The 19,211-nt window shown below is 33.5% G+C and overlaps 1 protein-coding gene across 2 annotated transcripts in view; it reads right to left on the bottom strand.

The window, feature by feature from the left end:
• The window catches only part of LOC128239158 (uncharacterized), a 47,114-nt gene extending 31,416 nt beyond the window's left edge, over positions 1–15,698 (bottom strand). Inside the window, exons 1-9 of one of the 2 annotated variants that reach the window (XM_052955657.1) lie at positions 15,658–15,698; positions 14,952–14,996; positions 12,664–12,746; positions 10,242–10,310; positions 9,632–9,743; positions 8,974–9,068; positions 7,065–7,139; positions 5,872–5,914; positions 5,497–5,604 (exon numbers count right to left, since the gene is read on the bottom strand). In XM_052955657.1, the coding sequence (XP_052811617.1) occupies positions 5,497–5,604; positions 5,872–5,914; positions 7,065–7,139; positions 8,974–9,068; positions 9,632–9,743; positions 10,242–10,310; positions 12,664–12,746; positions 14,952–14,996; positions 15,658–15,691 (664 nt within the window). In that variant the 5' untranslated portion in view covers positions 15,692–15,698. The remainder of the gene's footprint in view (positions 1–5,496; positions 5,605–5,871; positions 5,915–7,064; positions 7,140–8,973; positions 9,069–9,631; positions 9,744–10,241; positions 10,311–12,663; positions 12,747–14,951; positions 14,997–15,657) is intronic. The other variant, XM_052955658.1, reaches the window with a different exon arrangement.
• Between the last annotated feature and the right edge of the window lie 3,513 nt (positions 15,699–19,211).

Below are 19,211 nucleotides of genomic sequence, written 5' to 3'. Positions count from 1 at the left end.
GTACTCTAGACACCTTTCTTATATAAGAGATATTTGTACTCTAGACACCGTTGTTATATAAGAGATATTTGTACTCTAGACACCGTTGTTATATTAGAGATATTTGTACTCTAGACACCGTTGTTATATTAGAGATATTTGTACTCTAGACACCGTTGTTATATTAGAGATATTTGTACTCTAGACACCGTTGTTATATAAGAGATATTTGTACTCTAGACACCGTTGTTATATAAGAGATATTTGTACTCTAGACACCGTTGTTATATAAGAGATATTTGTACTCTAGACACCGTTGTTATATTAGAGATATTTGTACTCTAGACACCTTTGTTATATAAGAGATATTTGTACTCTAGACACCGTTGTAATATTAGAGACTATTTGTACTCAAGACACCGTTGTTATATTAGATATATGTGTACACTAGACACCGTTGTTATATAAGAGATATTTCTACTCTAGACACCGTTGTTATATAAGAGATATTTGTACTCTAGACACCGTTGTTATATAAGAGATATTTGTACTCTAGACACGGTTGTTATATAAGAGATATTTGTACTCTAGACACCGTTGTTATATTAGAGATATTTGTACTCTAGACACCGTTGTTATATTAGAGATATTTGTACTCTAGACACCGTTGGTATATTAGAGATATTTGTACTCTAGACATCGTTGTTATATTAGAGATATTTGTGCTCTAGACACCATTGTTATATAAGAGATATTTGTGCTATAGACACCGTCGTATATTAGAGATATTTGTACTCTAGACACCTTTGTTATATTAGAGATATTTGTACTCTAGACACCGTTGTTATATAAGAGATATTTGTACACTAGACACCGTTGTAATATTAGAGATATTTGTACTCTAGACACCGTTGTTATATAAGAGATATTTGTACTCTAGACACCTTTGTTATATTAGAGATATTTGTACACTAGACACCGTTGTTATATGAGAGACATTTGTACTCATGACACCGTTGTTATATTAGAGATATTTGTACTCTAGACACCGTTGTTATATTAGAGATATTTGTACACTAGACACCGTTGTTATATAAGAGACTATTTGTACTCTAGACACCGTTGTTATATGAGAGATATTTGTACTCTAGACACCGTTGTTATATAAGAGATATTTGTACTCTAGACACCGTTGTTATATAAGAGATATTTGTACTCTAGAGACCTTTGTAATATAAGTGATATTTGTACTCTAGACGCCGTTGTTATATAAGAGATATTTGTACTCTAGACACCATTGTTATATAAGAGATATTTGTACTCTAGACACCGTTGTTATATAAGAGATATTTGTACTCTAGACACCGTTGTTATATAAGAGATATTTGTACTCTAGACACCGTTGTTATATTAGAGATATTTGTACTCTAGACACCGTTGTTATATTAAAGATATTTGTACTCTAGACACCGTTGTTATATTAGAGATATTTGTACACTAGACACCGTTGTTATATTAGAGATATTTGTACACTAGACACCGTTGTTATATAAGAGATATTTGTACTCTAAAGACCATTCTTATATTAGAGATATGTACACTAGATACCGTTGTTATATTAGAGATATTTGTACTCTAGACACCGTTGTTATATAAGAGATATTTGTACTCTAGACACCGTTGTTATATTAGAGATATTTATACTCTAGACACCGTTGTTATATAAGAGATATTTGTACTCTAGACACCGTTGTTATATAAGAGATATTTGTACTCTAGACACCGTTGTTATATTAGAGATATTTGTACTCTAGACACCGTTGTTATATTAGAGATATTTGTACTCTAGACACCGTTGTTATATTAGAGATATTTGTACACTAGACACCGTTGTTATATTAGAGATATTTGTACACTAGATACCGTTGTTATATAAGAGATATTTCTACTCTAAAGACCATTCTTATATTAGAGATATGTACACTAGATACCGTTGTTATATTAGAGATATTTGTACTCTAGACACCGTTGTTATATAAGAGATATTTGTACTCTAGACACCGTTGTTATATTAGAGATATTTATACTCTAGACACCGTTGTTATATAAGAGATATTTGTACTCTAGACACCGTTGTTATATAAGAGATATTTGTACTCTAGACACCGTTGTTTTATAAGAGATATTTGTACTCTAGACACCGTTGTTATATAAGAGATATTTGTACTCTAGACACCTTTGTTATATTAGAGATATGTACACTAGATACCGTTGTTATATTAGAGATATGTACTCTAGACACCGTTGTTATATTAGAGAGATTTGTACTCTAGACACCGTTGTTATATTAGAGATATTTGTACACCAGACACCGTTGTTATATAAGAGATATTTGTACTCTAGACACCGTTGTTATATTAGAGATATTTGTACTCTAGAGACCTTTGTTATATAAGAGATATTTGTACTCTAAACACCGTTGTTATATAAGAGATATTTGTACTCTAGACAACGTTGTTATATAAGAGATATTTGTACTCTAGACACCGTTGTTATATAAGAGATATTTGTACTCTAGACACCGTTGTTATATAAGAGATATTTGTACTCTAGACACCGTTGTTATATAAGAGATATTTGTACTCTAGACACCGTTGTTATATAAGAGATATTTGTACTCTAGACACCGTTGTTATATAAGAGATTTTTGTACTCTAGACACCGTTGTTAAATGAGAGATATTTGTTCTCTAGACACCGTTGTTATATTAGAGATATGTGTACTCTAGACACCGTTGTTATATAAGAGATATTTGTGCTCTAGACACCGTTGTTATATTAGAGATATTTGTACTCTAGACACCGTTGTTATATAAGAGATATTTGTGCTCTAGACACCGTTGTTATATTAGAGATACTTGTACTCTAGACACCGTTGTTATATAAGAAATATTTGTGCTCTAGACACCGTTGTTATATAAGAGATATTTGTACTCTAGACACCGTTGTTATATTAGAGATATTTGTGCTCTAGACACCGTTGTTATATTAGAGATATTTGTACTCTAGACACCGTTGTTATATTAGAGATATTTGTACTCTAGACACCGTTGTTATATAAGAGATATTTGTGCTCTAGACACCGTTGTTATATTAGAGATACTTGTACTCTAGACACCGTTGTTATATAAGAAATATTTGTGCTCTAGACACCGTTGTTATTTAAGAGATATTTGTACTCTAGACACCGTTGTTATATAAGAGATATTTGTACTCTAGACACCGTTGTTATATTAGAGATATTTGTACTCTAGACACCATTGTTATTTTAGAGATATTTATACTCTAGACACAATTGTTATATAAGAGATATTTGTACTCTAGAGACCTTTGTTATATCAGATATATTTATACACTAGACACCGTTGTTATATTAGAGATATTTGTACTCTAGACACCGTTGTTATATAAGAGATATATGTACACTAGACACCGTTGTTATATAAGAGATATTTGTACTCTAGACACCGTTGTTATATTAGAGATATTTATACTCTAGACACCATTGTTATATTAGAGAAATTCGTACTCTAGACACCTTTGTTATATAAGAGAGATTTGTACTCTAGACACCGTTGTTATATTAGAGATATTTGTACTCTAGACACCATTGTTATTTTAGAGATATTTATACTCTAGACACCATTGTTATATAAGAGATATTTGTACTCTAGACACCGTTGTTATATAAGATATATTTGTACACTAGACACCGTTGTTATATTAGAGATATTTGTACTCTAGACACCGTTGTTATATAAGAGATATTTGTACTCTAGACACCGTTGTAATATTAGAGATATGTGTACTCTAGACACCATTGTTATATAAGAGATATTTGTTCTCTAGACACCATTGTTATATAAGAGATATTTGTTCTCTAGACACCGTTGTTATATTAGAGATATTTGTACTCTAGACACCGTTGTTATATAAGAGATATTTGTACTCTAGACACCGTTGCTATATTAGAGATATTTGTACTCTAGACACCGTTGTTATATAAGAGATATTTGTACTCTAGACACCGTTGTTATATTAAAGATATGTGTACTCTAGACACCGTTGTTATATAAGAGATATTTGTACTCTAGACACCGTTGTTATATTAGAGATATTTATACTCTAGACACCATTGTTATATTAGAGATATTTGTACTCTAGACACCTTTGTTATATAAGAGATATTTGTACTCTAGACACCGTTGTTATATTAGAGATATTTGTACTCTAGACACCATTGTTATATTAGATATATTTATACTCTAGACACCGTTGTTATATAAGAGATATTTGTACTCTAGACACCGTTGTTATATAAGATATATTTGTACACTAGACACCGTTGTTATATTAGAGATATTTGTACTCTAGACACCGTTGTTATATAAGAGATTTTTGTACTCTAGACACCGTTGTTATATTAGAGATATTTGTACTCTAGACACCGTTGTTATATAAGAGATATATGTACACTAGACACCGTTGTTATATAAGAGATATTTGTACTCTAGACACCGTTGTTATATTAGAGATATTTATACTCTAGACACCATTGTTATATTAGAGAGATTTGTACTCTAGACACCTTTGTTATATAAGAGAGATTTGTACTCTAGACACCGTTGTTATATTAGAGATATTTGTACTCTAGACACCATTGTTATATTAGAGATATTTATACTCTAGACATCATTGTTATATAAGAGATATTTGTACTCTAGACACCGTTGTTATATTAGAGATATTTGTACTCTAGACACCGTTGTTATATTAGAGATATTTGTACTCTAGACACCGTTGTTATATAAGAGATATTTGTTCTCTAGACACCGTTGTTATATTAGAGATATTTGTACTCTAGACACCGTTGCTATATTAGAGATATTTGTACTCTAAACACCGTTGTTATATAAGAGATATTTGTACTCTTGACACCATTGTTATATTAGAGATATTTGTACTCTAGACACCGTTGTTATATTAGAGATATTTGTACTCTAGACACCGTTGTTATAATTTATTAGAGACTATTTGTACTCTAGACACCGTTGTTATATTAGAGATATTTGTACTCTAGACACCATTGTTATATTAGAGATATTTGTGCTCTAGACACCATTGTTATATAAGAGATATTTGTGCTATAGACACCGTCGTATATTAGAGATATTTGTACTCTAGACACCGTTGTTATATTAGAGATATTTGTACTCTAGACACCGTTGTTATATTAGAGATATTTGTACTCTAGACACCGTTGTTATATTAGAGATATTTCTACTCTAGACACCGTTGTTATATTAGAGATATTTGTACTCTAGACACCGTTGTTATATAAGAGATATTTGTACTATCGAAACTGTTATTATATCAGACACTATTTGCTTTATAGACAACATTGTTATGTTCGACCTTTTTGCACTGTAGACACGATCTAAATATGTAGATCCATTACCCGTACTGTGTGTTGGAACAGGGTTCGTAACTGTTGTCTGACTGTTTTGGCTACAGCTGTCGGTGTTGCACAGGGACGTGTTGCAACATTTGGTGCCGCACACCGGGCCTGTAAATAAACGAATGAAGAAAATACTTAGCAACAAAGGGGTACATCTATGAAACCTTTATGTGATGCACCCCTTTGCTTATCAAAAGCCGAATTTTAGAGAATGAAATAAAATATTAACATTTCAATAATTCATTTATCGGTGTTGGTTACCATAACAGTTTAACACGGTATATGTTAAGGGGCATTGACTTTTGCATTTTCTGCGGCGTTTTATAATCAAAGTTAGTGAGCGACAACATTGCATCTTTATAATACTAAACTTACCGGTTGAGAACATTAGCACGTTATTCTTTTGTGTTTCACATGACTGAAAAATGAGGTTGTGAAGATAATTAATTATAACATGTCTATTTCATGCAAGCCTGAAGCTCAACTAAACGGCTTTTCAATGATTCAATGTTGTTTTCGTATATCGTGAAATAAAGTTGTTGCACATGATCAAACTTTACAAGTTTGTAACGGGCTTTCTGTTTTAAAGCTGCACTCTCACAGATTTACCATGTTTACAACTTTTTTTATTTTTTGTCTTTGAAAGAGCAATTTTTTGCGTAAATATCTGCAAACCAATGATGAAATTTGCTGACAAAAACTCAGATCGCAGATTTTCATATAAAAGTTCGAAAATTAATGTTTAATGGTTTCACTAACGGTTTAAAAAAATGCATAAAACATCAATTTTTGAACTTCCATGGATTTTCGCAAACATTGGGTCGTTCCAAAACAAAAATTGAAAAAGTTGTATAAACGTTCAATCTGTATTAGTGCAACTTTAAAGCTGCACTCTCATAGATTTACCGTTTTTACAACTTTTTTATTTTTTGTCTTGGAATGAGCAAATTTTTGCGTAAATATCTGCAAACGAGTTATAAAAGACTGTTTACAAACGATCGCAGATTTATATATTTCCTTTCCAAAATTAATGCTTTGTGGCTAAAACCGTTAATAACGGTTTAAGAAAAATGCACAAATCATCATTTTTTGAACTTAAATAAAAAATCTTCAATCTCGCTAGTGCTTACCTTTATCCTTTAAAGCTTTTTGGGGAATCATATTTAGAAAACAAACACATTGAAGACAAGTAGTATTCATCATGATTCATGAGCCATGTCACATGTTTAACCATGTTGCAATTGACTGTCGCTTTAAAAAAAAATGATAATACAGCTTGTATGACGCAAGGTAAGTTCGACCATGTATAAGATAAGCGTGATTTTAAGACCTGCAACAACATTAAAAAGAATATTTTTTATTTTTATTCAATTTTGTCATTTCTCATCTGTGAACATGTAGCTTTAAAATGTTCAATACTAAGTATCGAAAATATATTAGGCCTGTACGTGTTGATAATGTTGTCTTAGATCAATTTCGATTATCAGCCTGTTGCGATCTTAATATTTTGTACACTTATTTCATGATATGCATTTTACGTAAATAGAAAATCATAAATATATTCCTACCTTAGGTTTTGCGCAACGACTTGTGTACATACTTCTGTGGGTAACGGTTGATAGGTCCGGGAGTATTTCACATATCTGATCAATATGGAAACACTTGAAACATGTATTGGTATAGAGTCATTCGGAATTTCTCGTCCATCTTCCTTCCAAAAACAACGTCGGATATATGCCGATACATCCGTAGAAATACTTCGTAAACTTTGAAATAATAGTTTAAATTGATAGAAGTGTTTTACGTGTATTTTGACTTATCTAAGTTTAAATTCATTTCCATGGAGGGGTTTTATCGCATACATAATTAAGATTCCCATAAGTGAAGTCATTAAGTTTAACTGCTAAATTGAAATTACTACACGATATACATGCATTGTAGGTTAATATAAAAAACCGTCCATATGCATCCGAGGTTGTTTTCGACGTATTTTAATGGCTGAGGAGTTCCGAACGAATCTCGAGTATTGAAACTGCGTGTGGACACAACATTCGGAGCTCCTCGGCCATTTTATCGAAAACAACCTCGGATGTATTTGGACGGTTTACATACTCAAAAAGTGGTACGTTTAAGTCCGCTGCAAGTAGATCGCGTAGTGATTTTATTTAGCAGTTAAACTTTGTTACATTACTCTTGGGATTCTTAAATATGTTTGCAATAATACAATTCAATGGCAATCAATTTAAACTTAGATCAATAAATACAACTCTAAATCACTACATTTAATTAATGATATAATTCAAAATTTTACGAACTACTTCAACTGATGTACCTTCATACAACCGAGGTTGTTTTTGAAAAAAAAAAATGGCCGAGGAGTTCCGAATGGTGGACACAATTTGGACAGTTATTGTGCGCGTCACACAATGCAGGGCAAATGATGTCGGTGGTAATTGACTTCCATTGGAGTTAATGCATTTGCATTCACTGAAGACTTGTTTTATTCAATATGATTTTTTTCAGGTTATCGTTTACAAATGTTTTGAAACATATCTGTACTGGATTGTCATTTGTGTTCAATTTAATCATTTTACTGCTAAAAACTTAAACGAGGCGCAAAATATGTCCGCGACATAACCAATCTTACTAAAATCTTTGCTTGCGCGAAGATCTGATGAAACGAAATCTGTTTGAAATGAGTATTTCGAAATATCGGTATTTCCATTGCTGTTAAAAAACATATTCGTGGTAATGGTGATTATATAAATAAAGAAATCATTTGCTGATCGTCTATGCAAGAAAGGTAATTGTTGTTGTTGTTGGAAATTTTCGAATTTAACTACTACTTTCTGATTTCATCCACGCTTCGTACTCCGAATTTCATACATCAATATTAAAACGTGTGCTTGAATATTAAAAGCTCTATCCTCGAAACTATTTTGAAAGCCAAGCTGAATATCGGATACATCTTCTTCGATCACTTTCATCTGATTGGCTAACGGAAATGTCGTCAAAAGGTGACATTATATGTACTTCAGGTCCGCATGCAAAGCGCATTGAGAATGATTTAAGAATCAGATTGCTACGAAACGATTTTTTTCATATTTTAACATGTAACATTTTCCAATGAAATATGTTTACCTAAGACACAGACGTCGAATGGTGAGAAAATGCCCCCCCCCCCAAAAAAAAAAATCAAAAAAAAATCAAAATGCGCGTGAGCAGACTGTTATTTGTTATCGATTAATTTTGTTCATAAAAGAATACAAACTTTCTGTAAGATTTTCAGGAATCGCCATGATTTATCATTTACCGAACCGTGAGTGGCTTATTCTAATTACATTAATAATCATCAGTAAAAGTACGTTTCATACAGTAGTGTGCACATTGAACGTAAAATCTATTACTAAGTATTATAAGCATACTGTACATCATAGCAATACTATTAAACATTTAGAATCATTAAAATATATTGACCTCATCTCTACCACAATGTTGAATAGTGTTGCAGGTATCAGGACCTGGAAACAGGTCACAGGCAAAACATGTTGGACCGCCTTGCAGCTGAAAACCTGGGGAAGTCAAATTGTAACATTCCGTTAGAGCAACATAAACACATACTGTCGCAATGGTAATGTGATTTAAGCTATTTTGTAACAGTTTAACACTCTAAAACGTGTGGTTGTCCACCCTTTTACACCAAACTTGGTCTTAGGCTTAATATATTTCAGTTATTTAGTCATACATATACGAAAATAAAGCGTTTTGGTCATTGTCGGGTCGCCGACACAAGCTATGTGTCTTATATACATATAGTACTATATGTATGTATATATACATACTAGTATACGTCAATAAGACTTTTTTAGGCCTTTGTCGGGTCGTTAAAAACATGTTATTTATATTTACATATAGGTCAATAAGAAGTTTTGGCCTTTGTCGGGTTATTCATGTTATTTGTAACTAAAAATATCACGACTAAGAACGGAACAGGTTGGGCTATTAAATAACGCATGTACAAGTGGATAGAGATACTCCGTTCCATGTTTGTTTGATGTATGTTTGTTATTAAGTCCCAATTTTATCGAACGTCAAATTCAAATCCAAGCGGTTACACTCAGGCATATATTTATACCTTTTTCGCCACAGAGCTTGGAATTGCACAAATCCCCCTGGCAACATTGTGAACAAGCCAACAAGCCGCCAGTGGATGCTCGCCGCCGTCCTACGTGGTTACTGGCACATAACTATTAACAACAACATATCAAAGCAAAAAAACACATTCACGTTTATGCAATTAAGAGGTACTTTTTCTTTACAATAGTTATTACATTAATAAAATGCTGCAAAATAATTTCAACCTCTTAGTGAGGAATCGGATACAAGACTGAATTTCCCATAATAAAAACTGTGTGTTTTTAAACTGTGGGTTTTTTTCTGATTTCGTTTAAGCTTGTAGCATAGAAGACTTTGTGAGAAGTGATTTCTGGGAAATAGAACCCTGCTTAAGTTTGTGCTTGATTGATGTTGACAATGTTGAACTTTTCATTGTTGTCAATAAACAAATTTAATTAAACATTTATTTCTATACTTTCATACATCGGATGTTTCCTTCCGTAACCGCTGATTGTCTCTTCTAAACTATATTTTCATTCCCGTCTGTCTCCTCTGGTATAAAACACACAAGCGCTCTCAGTGCTCAGTTCGTGTTTTAAACGAAAGGGAAACTAGTTGTATGCATGTACCTGTGAGTCTCGACATCCATATTCGCGGCGTATCCCTGTTGTTGTTGAATATGCGTCGGAAAAGCAGACCTAAAACGATGCAAATACTTTCAAAGGTAACGTAACGTAACGTAACATGCTTAACAGATTGGAAGAGGACGACATTTAGGATGTGGTCAAAAGTCACGCATCAGAGTGTATGTTGGTTGTGTCCACACAAAGAAAAGGTACCTATGTGTAGTAAATCCTGATTTTTTGGTCTCATAGCCACCATAGTAATGTACATATATTAAGTTACAATGTTGCTATAATCACGCTTGAAAGAGTTCGGCTCAATTTATGTCCATCAAGTTCCCAACAAATCCAATACCCAGGTCAACAAATTTGCTATACAATGTACGCTTATAAATGGGATCGACTTAAGTCTAAAATGCCAAGGGCGGCAACGGTCACTAATATGCTAATGTACGTGAGTCTACGGTCACTAATGCACCAATGTACGGAAGTCTACGGTCACTAATGCACCACTGTACGGAAGTCGTCAGTCACTAATGCACCACTATACGGAAGTCGACGGTCACTTATGTAACACTGTACGGAAGCCGACGGTCACTTATGCAGTATTGTACGGAAGTCGACGGTCACTTATGTACCACTGTAAGGAAGTTGAAGGTCACTAATGTACCATTGTACGGAAGTCGTCAGTCATTAATGCACCATTGTACGGAAGTCGACAGTCACTTATGTACCACTGTACGGAAGTTGACGGTCACTTATGTACCATTGTACGGAAGTCGTAAGTTACTAATGCACAACTGTACGGAAGTCGACAGTCACTAATGCACCACTGTACGGAAGTCGACGGTCACTAATGCACCAATGTACAGAAGTCGACGGTCACTAATGCACCACTGTACGGAAGTCGACAGTCACTTATGTACCACTGTAAGGAAGTTGAAGGTCACTAATGTACCATTGTAGGGAAGTCGTCAGTCACTAATGCACCATTGTACTGGAAGACGACGGTCACTTATGCTCAAGTGAAGGGAAGACGGCGGTCACTAATGTACCACTGTACGGAAGTCGACCGTCACTAATGCACGACTGTAAGGGAGACTTTGTAGTCATTTATGCCCCACTGTAAGTGAGGTGCGTCAACGGCCTATAATGCACCACTGTAAGATAGGCGACAGTCATCAATGCGCCACTGTTAGAGATTCAACGAGCATTCGTGCGTCCCATGTAAGGAGACAAAGGTCATTAATGCACCACTGTGAAGGAGCCGACGACCAAAGTCACAGACGCACCACTATAAAATGAGGGAATCAACTAATTAACCTCTGTAATAGAAACGAAGGCCACATATGGTCCACGGCCCCCGAAGACCACTAACAAAACACTGTAATTGGACTTAGTCCACCAACGCTCCATTTAAAGGAACCGTGCGCCTCTTACTCCCCACTGTGAGGAAAGCATCTATATGGTGTTTTTTTATATACGACTGTCAGGGAACCGAAAGCCTCTAAAGTGCCACCGAAAGAAATTCCGAAGGCCTCTCTTTCGACACTAAAAGTGAACCGAAGCCCTTTAGCAAAAGTTAACAATATATATCTAAATCTGACATTTTTATCATCGGTTTTATTTTGAACGCTATGAAACAACTAAATGCGTATGTTGCTCTTATCTAACGGAGTATTATTTCTTTTCATTTTACGCTTTGAATTTGACAGAATTTAAAATCTGATGAGATTCGAATAATGTTCAATTTGTCATGTACGTGAAGTTAGGAGCCTAGCGGCGTGAAGTAAGTTGTCTAGCGACCTAGCGGCGTGAAGTAAGCGGTCCAGCGGCCTGAAGTGTTCACTATTTCAAAATCACTAGGACGCTATCTTCACGTTAATTGTTCAATTTGACATTTTTTTACTATAAGTAGGAGCTTCATGTTTTATTTAGTGTTTAACCATATAAATGTGTATATATCGACTAAGGTGTTCAGAGAACTTTCTTGGAAGGTCGAATCATTGGTTATTACCATATGCATGTTAAAAAATGGCCAAATTTTCTCCCGGTTTTCAAGCGCTTTATATGAAAAATCTGGTTCGCACTAGCTGAACAAAATTTGTTGTGGTCCTTATTTTACCGGTGTTTGGCATCAGAAGATGCCATTGATTATGCTTGTTAACCGTAGTGACGCTTTTACACCCTTTCGATTCCAGTTTATAGAACGAAACTATTTGCAAAAACTAACAGTAAAATTAACAGCAGTGTTGCATTAGTTTCGACATATACTGTACACATTTTAGGAATAAATTTTGCATGCGTTTATCTGCAAATGTTTTATAGACTAAATAATGTTTTATTTATATATGGACGACGTATTTTCACAAAAGGGTGCATAAACTAGTCAAAGAATGACAACACATAATCGGTTGAGGTGACATACCTCATGTGGGCCGCATGTTTCTACGGTTGTGCATTCCGCTGCCCCGATGGTTGATGAACCCTTTAGGCACACGTATGAACAGGCTGTAAATAAGGTAGACATACATGTATACATGTTGATGGACTGTTGCTTTAGAACTTTCTACTGGCGCGACAGTTCATAAACACCATCATAGATACAGAGCAGATATCCTGTAACGACAACGTTCCTAGGATTCATGATGAAATTGCCCTTACTAAATAATGCACCAGTCAATTGCAACCACGCCCCCAGGTCTGGGGGTATACCGGGAATACCCGGGGAAATGGGCCGTGTTTTACCTATCAGGTGGCCCCGCAGTGCCGGTGAATGCGGTGGTTTTGTCTTCGGGCAAAATATAGCGGGGAATGGGCCTTACCTAGGTCCCTTGGGTGCTGGGGCATGTAGCGGGGATTTTACCATCAGTCCGTCCCCGCAGTGCGGGGATCTTAGCCGGGGTTGGCTTGACCGAAAATCAAAGTCCCCGCTATTCTCCGGACCTAGGGGGCCGTGGTTACAATTGACTGGTGCATAATGTTGTATAAACTTTTAACGTCCCCAGCTGTCACGTGTGTCAGCGTCATTATTATCATAGTATATTGCGAACAAAAAAGAATTATTACCGAACGACAAAATCGCTATGAGTAAACAATCCGACCGAAAACTTAGCTAGTTAGTGGAGAATCCATTGACCATTTTATTCACTTTAATACCTGGTTTACGCCATATACGCTTTGCATCTGTTTGCGTATTGCTTACACAACGTACGTTTTACATTTTTATCATAGTTTTCATTCTTGTGCGTTTTTCAACTGAAATCGAACAAGAAAGACTAGCGTTGCAACATTTGACTCCCCACAATATTTTTTTTGTTATTTTCGGTAAATGCTGGACATTTTCCTCACTCTTAAAAAAACCTTTGAAATGATTCTGAAATGATATATGTTAATCATGCATACACAATTCACATTTTCTGTGTCGGATTTATTAACACTTTTATATATTTGGCTGACTGTGCACATATAGTAATAAGCTGATAAACAAGAAGTTCGGACGGCATCCCACGAGTTGTTTCAATTATCAATGTGTGGCAATTAAGAAAAAATAAAATGTGTTACTCTTGTTAGTTACCATTTTTATGCATATGATAAACACTGTCTGTTTTTGTAATTTCTCTCGTTAACAAATAACCACAATTTCGAATGAATAAGGGCGACGTGTTATATTATTCTTATATCTCTAAATGGACATTTCTCAAAGAAATAACCTCACCATTCATCACAATATATATAGATTCAAGATTTAACACATTTATTCAGTAAATTGAACACAAACGTATTCCTCATTACATGATCAAAATATAATTCAATTATACATATATGCAATTATAACACAATAGGTTTGAATGGGAGACACGACAGATATAATATGATCACTATTAATAATCAGAATTTTCACATTAAATTCGATTACATATTGTTTAAAAGGACATTGAGGATGGACAAACAAGCGTTAAGCAAAATATTTAAATTCCAATGTTCACGAAGAGACATATCATATAACAAACATGTGCTTTGTATATTTAATTTGTAGATTATATTTAATGAAATAAATAGAATAGAGTTAAATTCTAAACGTAAGCCTTAAACAAAGTGAAATTGCTTACGAACCATTTTAAGAATGTTATGACGACGATCGAATCCATTAGAACATGAAGTCATGGAAGTTTTAATTTAACATAGGTTTATTAAATAAATATATCTACACTAAATGAACTATTAATTTCATTACAATGCCTAAGAAGTAAAGAAAGAGTTGTAAATTTGTCTGTATATTCAGCAAGCTATAAGGTTTTTGCAACTGGTTAGTCATACACATGCCATGGAACAGTAGTTTAATTACTAAAATATTCACTTAATACACATGCATTTCACATATTTAAGGGAACGATGTTTAATTTAATAAAACGAATTCATATATAACATATAAAGAAAATCCGTGTTAATCCAATAGTATGGGTTTCAAAGATAATGAATCACGGGCAAACAATTTAATATAAATATAATATAAAAACACATGAAAACAAGTATATGATTATGACACTTCATTTGTTTTATAATAATGATAGGCAATGATATGTTCTTCCTAAAAAGGTCAAGCTTCAACCGGGCCAGAGCGCCTATATATCTCAATTTAGCTTCTCTTATCTTCATGACTTGTTATGAAATTCAGCTTTAACCATTATCAATATGCACAAGTAACATACTTACAAGTCAGTTGAATATATGTCGAAAAAAGAAAGCAGGCCAAATAACCTGGAAGGAAACACAGCATAAATCATATCGACATACATTATCCGAATGTTTAAAGTACACACAACATAAATTAATTAAACACTAATTATCCGAATATTAACAGTACGTTCACAACATTACACAATCATGAAATGCCTTAAACATTATATGTTCCGGGGGCATTCAAATAAAGAACTTTGATTTTAGTCATTTATTGGAAGTATCTTAGAGTCATAGTTTCATATTTTCAACATATTTGTGTTAATTGAACTTCAGCCTATATTGAAAAAAAAACGAAGTTGATGAAATAAAAAAAATCAATATATTGCCATTTGTAACGTTTAATTTAAGATAATTGAAGTTCTTTTATTGAAACAGTCCCAAGAGTTTGTAATATCTGGTATAGAGCACAGTGTTCGCCAAATTCTGAATAAATTAACTTGTTCAATTAAGTAATTACTTTAAATAAGTATACATGAATGTTCCCCATGTAACTTATACACTTTCGCTTAGGAGTCAGCATATGTATGCAGTCCGTAGCATAAACAACCATATTCTCGACCCGACCGCAATTTAGTCTATTAAGGACGCTTGTGTCTGTGATATACTGATTAAAACATAAAACGTAGAATGATTCACTGATACATTTTACACAAGAAACATGATATAATCGTAGATTTACCTTTAAACATCAATGCACTCAAAGTGTCAGCCATGTCGGTAATTATAAGTAGTCGATAAGCAGAAGAGAAATACGGTCATCTGATAAGATTCACGGCCTAGTTCTATTATTTCAATCATAAGGTTAAAGATGCACTCTTACTCCCAAATAAGATTTACCACAAATAATACAATTGTTTAAGTATACCAAAAAGGATGAATACATTCCAAATTAATAGTTCTTATGAAGGATATTGAGTATAATTTGAAAGAATGGTGCAGAAAACAGGGCATTTCTACCTTATGAGATGATAGTAGATCGCAGTAAATATTTTAGCACTCACCAATCATTTAATATTTCTGCGTTTTCAGCTATTAAATACGCGGTTACAATCTTGTTATCAGTAATTAATATTTTTCATAAATGCATTATTTAGTAAGTAGTTATAAAGGTTTATCACTCAAATTTTATGTTTGTCAACATATGTGTGTTGATTTTTAATAAGATTGTCACTTTAAAGTATGATTTAACTGTTCAGTACAATGTTGGGATATTCCAACGTTGAATGTATATCGTGCGTAGTGTTGAATATCTTTGTAATTTAGCCATACGTTAGTTATTGCACAGTTAAGATCCTCCCGCTTGCTACCTTTTTCGATATGGGAGTTTAAGCCGCATAATATAGGCTTATGCGTTATTACGTTTAATATTATTTATTAAAATTCGATCTTGATAACAATTCCTTCGTAATTGACATTGTTTGCTTAATTAAAAATAAGAAGTTTTGTACTGAAATATTGTATCATTTTTATGATATTTGCTAATCATAGATTTTCCTTTCTCCTGTAAAAGCATACTGAACTTAGTATTAAAATGAATTTACAGTGTTTCCAATTCACAATTTGGTGTAAAAATGGTATTTTTTGCAGCTGGTTAGATTTACCCCACCCACATTTTTTATCATAAGATCTTTGGTAGACAAGGCTTCCGACACAGTGTTAGGCCACAACACTTGTTTTAGGCACCATTGCTTTACAAGAAAACGTTGTTTAGCATCATTTCATATGTATGGGTGAAAAATAGAAGCGGTCGCTTAAAAAGAAAATGATTTCGTTTTCGATAAAACATGCAACTTTGGTAAATTTATAGAACGAAACATCAATTTGTTGTGGCTTGTTGGTGCTTATTTTATAAAATAATATTTGTTCATAAACTCTTCGTTTGGTGTTAGGAAAATTTCAAAGCCCCTTTATTCCCTTATAGTTTTATTGTATAACGTAAAGTACGTGTATGTCTGGAATTTACTTCCAATAGCAAATGAGGCAACGACGTCTTATATGTTAAACACTTTTATCATTTGATTTTTATTTTAATATTGCAGTTAAGGCGTGTTTTATAGACTTATATTACATATACGTCTGTTTTCTTCGTTACGGTACGTTACCAACGAAAGTAAGGTATTTTGTATGTGTTTTCGGATTGAAATCGTCATTGTAACGGCTTGATTTTGATTTTTTGCTTGAGGTTTTTTAAACCTTTCTCAGGACAGTTTTTTCTACAAAACTAACGTCAGTTTCGGAAACTGGATCTTTCCTACGAAAACAAGATTCGAAGACAAGATCGTTCCTTTTTTTGCGAAATTTAAATATCCTGATAATACATTCCTTACACGTATGGTGTAATGTCTTTGTTTTACTTTATTTCCTTACCAATTCACTTAGAATTAACTCGTATGTGTTCAACAAATTGATGTTTCGTTCTATAAATTTACCAAAGTTGCATGTTTTATCGAAAACGAAATCATTTTCTTTTTAAGCGACCGCTTCTATTTTTCACCCATACATATGAAATGATGCTAAACAACGTTTTCTTGTAAAGCAATGGTGCCTAAAACAAGTGTTGTGGCCTAACACTGTGTCGGAAGCCTTGTCTACCAAAGATCTTATGATAAAAAATGTGGGTGGGGTTTGTCTATAATATGTTCCTTAAGGCAATGTTTATGATAAATACAGTATATATAGGGTTTTTAGTCGGCGCAGGTTCTATTTCTTATCGGTTGTAGAGATTTTGTGTAAATGTTATATAACATGACATAAAATGACAATAATTGTTTATCAGTTGGAACTGCATTCTTGTAAGATTTTGACATAGGTCCGTTTCCAATCGTTACATTCTAGAATTTTTCATTATCTAACACATAGACTTCCACACTGTTTGCATTTATTGTATCCTTATTGTCCAATGTATAGCGTAAAAGATACGATTTACATCGATTTTAAAATAATGCTTGTTTTAATAGGTTAAGGGCCTTTACCAATGTGGGTGTGGAATGCCAGAAATGAGTACGCGTACTTATTTATGGAGTTATGACGTATACTATTTTGCCAGAGTAAAACCAACATTTTTTGCAACGTGTTTTGGTGTAATAAGCAGTTGAGATATGTTTGAGGAGGAACATATTGTCACAGATTTGTTCAAATTCCGGTTCCATTTTTTCAGAAACTATTTCGAAATTATGAATATGTTTTTATGTCGGAATGTTCCAGCTAATCAAAATAACAATGTCTTGTGTATTCGTGGTGATCTCTTATTAATAAGAAATATGTAAAATGAAATGGTCAAAAAATAGTGATTTAAATTTATTTCCTGGGAACAACAATGGAAATATCTTTCTTAAAACAGAAGCAACCACCACAAAGCTACAATGTATTATTGTTTGGATAGTGCTCTACACTTTGGCACCTGAAACCTTTCCTAGCCTTGTAACATTGTTTTAGGAAAAAAATGCAAATGCTTTTGGACCAAAATCAGTTAAATCACCTGTCGTAAATTTTGCAAAGCTATCACAACACCTGCATATGTATCATAACAGGACTCATGTTTTATCCTATCTAAATATGTAATCTTAAAAGGACATAAACTTTGACTTATTGGAGGGTTTGTGTTATGGTCGTTTAAACATACTCTTGCATTTCTTAAATGTCACGCAGGTCACTCATTCACTGGTTTTCATAACTTATTTAAAACACATTTTAATGACTCATCCAGCTGTATTCGAAGACTTTATAAAACACTTCATTTCCAAGTCTTCCGGGAAATAGTGTATCGAAGAGAATATCTTTTTTATTGTTCAAGCTATTTGCAATACATCATAAATACTCAACTCTTTTAGGACTAAATCCAGACCTAAAACACTGGTTATATTTATATTTTGTTTTGCAGGTAAACCCTCTTGCTTCAATGAAATAAAATAAACGACATTGACAAGAACTTTTTTAATAGAGAAACAAGAACAAACCCAGACGAAAAACAACAACAAACAATCCTTTTACATGACTAAACGATATATAAGGAAATCATACAGGAACAAATACGTGAAACCTTAATCTTTAAGGCAGTTGAATATGTTTACAATTTCTCCTGAACATGGTTTGAAATTACTTTCATTTAGAAAAGTCTTTTTTGACTTTAGAAGAGTATGGTTTAAAAAAAGTTTAATGTATATTTCCCCCTGCCTGAGAATAAATATGTGCTACCCGGCACAGTAGCAAGGAAAAATTGAACATATTTATGCC

Source organism: Mya arenaria, chromosome 6 (genome assembly GCF_026914265.1).
Source record: "Mya arenaria isolate MELC-2E11 chromosome 6, ASM2691426v1".
Taxonomy (NCBI): domain Eukaryota; kingdom Metazoa; phylum Mollusca; class Bivalvia; order Myida; family Myidae; genus Mya; species Mya arenaria.
The sequence above is the reverse complement of the archived record's forward strand: the minus strand, read 5'-3'. Positions and strand labels throughout refer to the sequence as shown.